Below are 4,698 nucleotides of genomic sequence, written 5' to 3'. Positions count from 1 at the left end.
CCCCGAGGACGACCGGGGACAGGGAGTCCCCGGCTCGCTGTGGTGCTTCCCAGCACGTGTGTATGGAGCTCCAGTTCTCATCGTGGAAGAGGCAGAGTTGGTGTCTGTGCTCCCGAGGAACTCGGTGTGCTGATCTGGAGGAAGGATATTTAGGGATTGGAATCAACATCCCTGGAGGTGTCCGAGAAAGCACTGGACGTGGCACTCGGTGCTCTGGTCTAGCTGATGAGGAGGTGGTGGTGGGTCATGAGTTAGACTAGGTGGTCTTGGAGGGCTTTTGCAGCCTCGGTGATCCTGTGATTCTGGGCTGGTTTATCTCAGGGATCTCCAGAGGGAAAACTGGCAGCACTGGGATGTTCCTGGAGCACTGAGGGGTAACCTCACAGGGTGATTAGCGTGTGTGAGGGGCAGGCACAGCTCTGGCATCACAGCTGGAGCACAGTCAGGAGCCAGGCTGGGACAAGGAGGAGCAGAGTGGCACCAGACAGTGCCGGTGGGCTCACATCGGCCTCCCACAAGTGGACACGGCGCTAACTCACCCCAAGGCTGTCCCTGGTGACCTCTGCAGAGGTCGGATGAGGTCTTGAGCTGTGGTTCTGCACTGCCCAATCCCTGGATTATCCCTGCTGGCAGAGGCAGTGCTGAGGCTGTCGGTGTGGACGTGGTTTAGCCGAGTTATCCCAAGAAACATGAGGATGGCAGGAGCTGCACCTGCTTCTGATGGGAGAAAAATGTGTGTTGCACACAGAGCTGAGCACTCCTACTGCCTCCTCTTGTATTCCAGAGCTCTGTGTTTTTCTCTCTCTTATCTTTGTTTGTGTTTTTCCCTTCATGCTAAAGGTTTGTGTTCAGGGCTTTGGCCATGTGTGTGTTGGTGGAGCCAGCCAGAATGTGCAGGTAGTAGCACAGGCAGTTTTGGTGGCAGAAACTGTAGATGAGCTTTGTGTTGACTCTTAGTTGAGATTTAGGAGCCTCCAAGCTCCTAAATCATGGAGTGTGCAGTGCTCTGGAGAAATACCGTAACTCAGTCCAGAGAGTTTGTTCTGGGAGTAAGGAAGTGTTTGGGGCAGATGAGGAACCCAAAGGATACACACAAAAAGTTGTGTTTGGTACTAGGAGCAACTAAGAAAAGGGGTAAAGCTGAAGATGGCTTTCTGGTCTAGAGGGGTGTCTGAGACACAATGGGATGGATGGAACTCATTGCTGCTGTTCTGGCTGTGCCCCCACAACGACACCAGCAGCCCCCGTTCGCAGCGTCATTCCGCTCCCAGGCTCAGAACAAAAGCCCTTGCTCCAAAACCTGCAAAAATTCAGTTAAAAATATGGAAATTTCTCAACTCTCAGCTTTGATTTGTTTGCTCATTTCAGCTGAATTGGATGTTTGGTGTTTCATCCATACTGCTTTCAGCATTGCTGGAGGTGGCTGGGGAGACCTGGAGTCCCAGCAGGATGGGCAGCACAGAGCTGCTTTGGGAACTGGTGTGAGGTCCTGCTGGGGCTGAAGGGCTCGAGGTCACTGCAGGGACTGAGCAGGGCTGGAGCCTGGTAACTGGCAGCACGTGTTGGTCTCAGTGCTCAGTCTGGGGCTCTGTGAGCTGCTTGTGGTGTTGGCTGTGCCCTGCGGGGGCTTGGGAAGGGGACAGGGACTGGAAAGGCTGTGGTGAGGCTCAGGGAGGGCAGCACAGACAATTTTGTTGCCAGGGCTGCATTTTCTCCCCAGCAGCATTTGCATCTCTCTAATTTCACTGCTGTTTAACCACCTGGGACTTATCCCAGTTACTGTGCTGTGAGCTCTGTCTCACTGACTCCTGTGGTTGCTTGGAAAAGTGAGCATGGAAATGCTGGTTCTTGGCTCACCCTTGTTTTCACTCACCATGAGCTCTGGGAAATAACATTTTTTCACGTTACTCAGATTGTCACTGGCCTATTCAGGTGCTGTTTTCATCCCAGTGCCAGGAGTTCCACTGCCCTGAGTCCTCCACAAACCCAGGGTCTCTCTGTTCCTGTTCCCCTGAGCAGGAAATGGACTTCTCTTAAAAAGCTTGTGGGACTCTGGAGGGCAAAGATCCCTTATCCAAGGAGTCCTGCATAGAGAGGCAGAAGAGCTCAGTGGCTGTTGGGCCAAGTGTAGCTGTGTGTGTGTGGAAGTGCTGGGATATGGCTGGCAGCATGGACACATCCACATCTTTGAGCCAGATCTCTTGGAGCAAGAAGAGTGTTTTGGGTCAGCTGTAGCACATTTGAGGTGATGAACCACAGCAAAGAGACTGGATCACGTTGGGCATGTCACAGGATGGTTCCTGAACACAAGTGTGGGGCTGTGAGGTGGTGTGGAGGGAATGTCAGGAGAACAGCTGGGTAGGGACAGGGCTGAGGAGAAAGGTTCAGCCTATCCATCTGCTCTAGGCTCTGCAGTGCAATAGCCAAGGTGGATTTGCTTACCCATAGGTGATGGAGGTCAGGCACATGGCTGTAAAACCTGGGAGGTGCCTCCCTCAAAGCCTGCTGAGACCTCAGGGAGAGAGGAGCTGCCCAGGGGATGTGGTTCGTGTGGTGTTGAGCTTTGTTCTGGGACCTGTCCAGGGGAGGGAATGGAGCTGGGAAGGGGCTGGAGCACAAGGAGCAGCTGGGGGAGGCTCAGGGGAAACTTCTGCTCTCTGCATGACAGGAGGTGCAGCCAGGTGGGGTCAGGCTCTGCTCCCAGGGAACAAGGGACAGGACGAGAGGGAATGGGCTCAAGCTGTGCCAGGGGAGGTTCAGGTTGGATACTGGGAACAATTCCTCCCCGGAAAGGGCTGTCCAGCCCTGGCACAGCTGCCCAGGGCAGGGGGGACTCACCATCCCTGGAGGGATTGAACAGCCACGTGGATGTGGCACTGGGGACATGGTCAGTGGTGGCCCCCGCAGTGCTGGGGATGGTTGGACTGGATGGGCTCAGAGGCCTTTTCCAACCCAAAAGAATCAGTGGTTCTGTGATTTTCTGTGTCTAGTGCAATCCCAGACCTCTGCTCTCTCTTCCAGGATGCTCACAACTGCATTCCCGAGCTGGACAGCGAAACAGCCATGTTCTCTGTCTACGATGGACATGGAGGTAACTGTCCCTGTGCTCTGTCCCTCCCTGCACTGTGAGCCCGGGGCTGCTGGGTGCAGCCATCGTCCGGGATCCTTCTCCTTGGGAAGCGTTGGGTATCTTGTCATTGACACAGGTTCTGAAGGTTTCCTAGGGATGCTGGAAGGAAGGCTAAGGTTGCTCTGAAACTGGAATCAGATTTTCATTCCATCTCCTATAACTCTGGAGAATGGCTGTTTTCCTGTGGGTAGGCTGGACAGGAGAGTCACAGAGGGAAAGGGGGTGAGGAAAACCACCTGAGGCTGAACCAAAGGTCTGACTCTAGGCAGTGTGTTCTGGTAAAGAGTGAACTTCAGAACAGTCAAATGCATTCCCTGCTGCTCCTGCCCAGCTCCCATTCCCCAGGTAAGAGCTTCCTGAGCTGGAGGTTGCAGCCGTTCCTTCCTGGATACACACTGGAGTCTCCTCAATGAACTGGCTCTGCATGGATATGTGATTGCATTTCGAACAGCTTCCTGTGCTTGGTGATTGTTTGTATTGTGTAGAATTGCTCTTTGAAACAGAGATGGGGTTAAATCTGCTGCCTGAGAATTTCACTGCAATATCGCAACCCTTAGAGGAGCAAGGGAATAGTCACTCCGTCAGCACTTTCCACTTGCACCATATCAGACCCTGTGCCCTTTCTTCCAGCCAGAGGAGTCAGAGGAGTCCTGTTCTTGTCTCTGCCCTGTGGCTGAATGTTGCTATTGAACACTATTGCTGATATTGTCCGAGAATTTCCTCTGCCAATGTCACACAAAAGCACAAGATCTGCTGTCAAATCTTGTGAGTTATTTTAGTTTTGACCATCCCGAGTGATCCATCATGTTCTGCTGACCTTTTCATGGTACTGCATGTAGATATTGTACAACAGAACTCTGCAAAGACTGTTCAGGGCTTTAAATACAGCAGGGAAGGTTCCAGATCTCAGGGAAAGGCATGGGGTGGGAAAGCACTGGCTTGGGGTTCTAGCCTGTGTTTTGTGTTTCTAACTTGCATTTTAGGTTTCCAATGCTTGTGCCTCTACAGCTCTTCCCAGACAAATCTTACCAGGAAGGACACAGATATAGTTGAACCTGAGCCTGGAGAACAACTTTCGCCCATCCTTACCACTGTGCGATTCCTTTTCATGTGCCCTGGCTCCAGATCCTGGAGATGGTGTTTGGGCACTCTGCCCCTTCAGTGGGGGTTTCTGATCAGTAGTTCTCTGCCTGTGCTTTGGCCTTTCAGCAACTGTCTGGATTGATGTGCCTCTTGCATTGCTTCTTCTCTGTCTTAGGGTTTATTGCTGTCTCTTTGCTCTTTCTTCATCATTAATATTATTGATTTAAACTTTTCCCAGCTCAGGAGTTTCCCTTTTACCCTCTCAGCTCTCTCCCCCATCCCGCAGGAGGTGTGGGTGAGCAGCTGGGCAGTGCTTAGCTGCCAGCTGGAGTTAAACCGTGACAGTCCTTTCTTGGCACCCACCCTGGGGCTGGAGGGGTTGGAGCTAATAAGGGATTGACCAGAGCCTGTTAGAGGGGATTTGTGTCTGTTAACAGCTGCTGGTCGCCGTGGTGGTTCAGCTGCTCCCAGTGTTAGTTTGCCTT

At 52.6% G+C, this 4,698-nt stretch overlaps 1 protein-coding gene across 1 annotated transcript in view; it reads left to right on the top strand.

The window, feature by feature from the left end:
* Positions 1-2,936: 2,936 nt before the first annotated feature.
* Positions 2,937-4,698, top strand: part of PPM1G (protein phosphatase, Mg2+/Mn2+ dependent, 1G) — a gene marked incomplete at its 5' end in the record, with an annotated part of 9,717 nt that continues 7,955 nt past the window's right edge. The window contains 2 exon segments of the mRNA XM_009070614.1: positions 2,937-2,983; positions 2,985-3,091. Of these exon segments, the coding sequence (XP_009068862.1) occupies positions 2,937-2,983; positions 2,985-3,091 (154 nt within the window).

Source organism: Acanthisitta chloris, unplaced genomic scaffold (assembly GCF_000695815.1).
Source record: "Acanthisitta chloris isolate BGI_N310 unplaced genomic scaffold, ASM69581v1 scaffold3960, whole genome shotgun sequence".
NCBI lineage: Eukaryota > Metazoa > Chordata > Aves > Passeriformes > Acanthisittidae > Acanthisitta > Acanthisitta chloris.
Note: the sequence above shows the minus strand (reverse complement) of the source record. Positions and strands in the feature narration are given on the sequence as shown.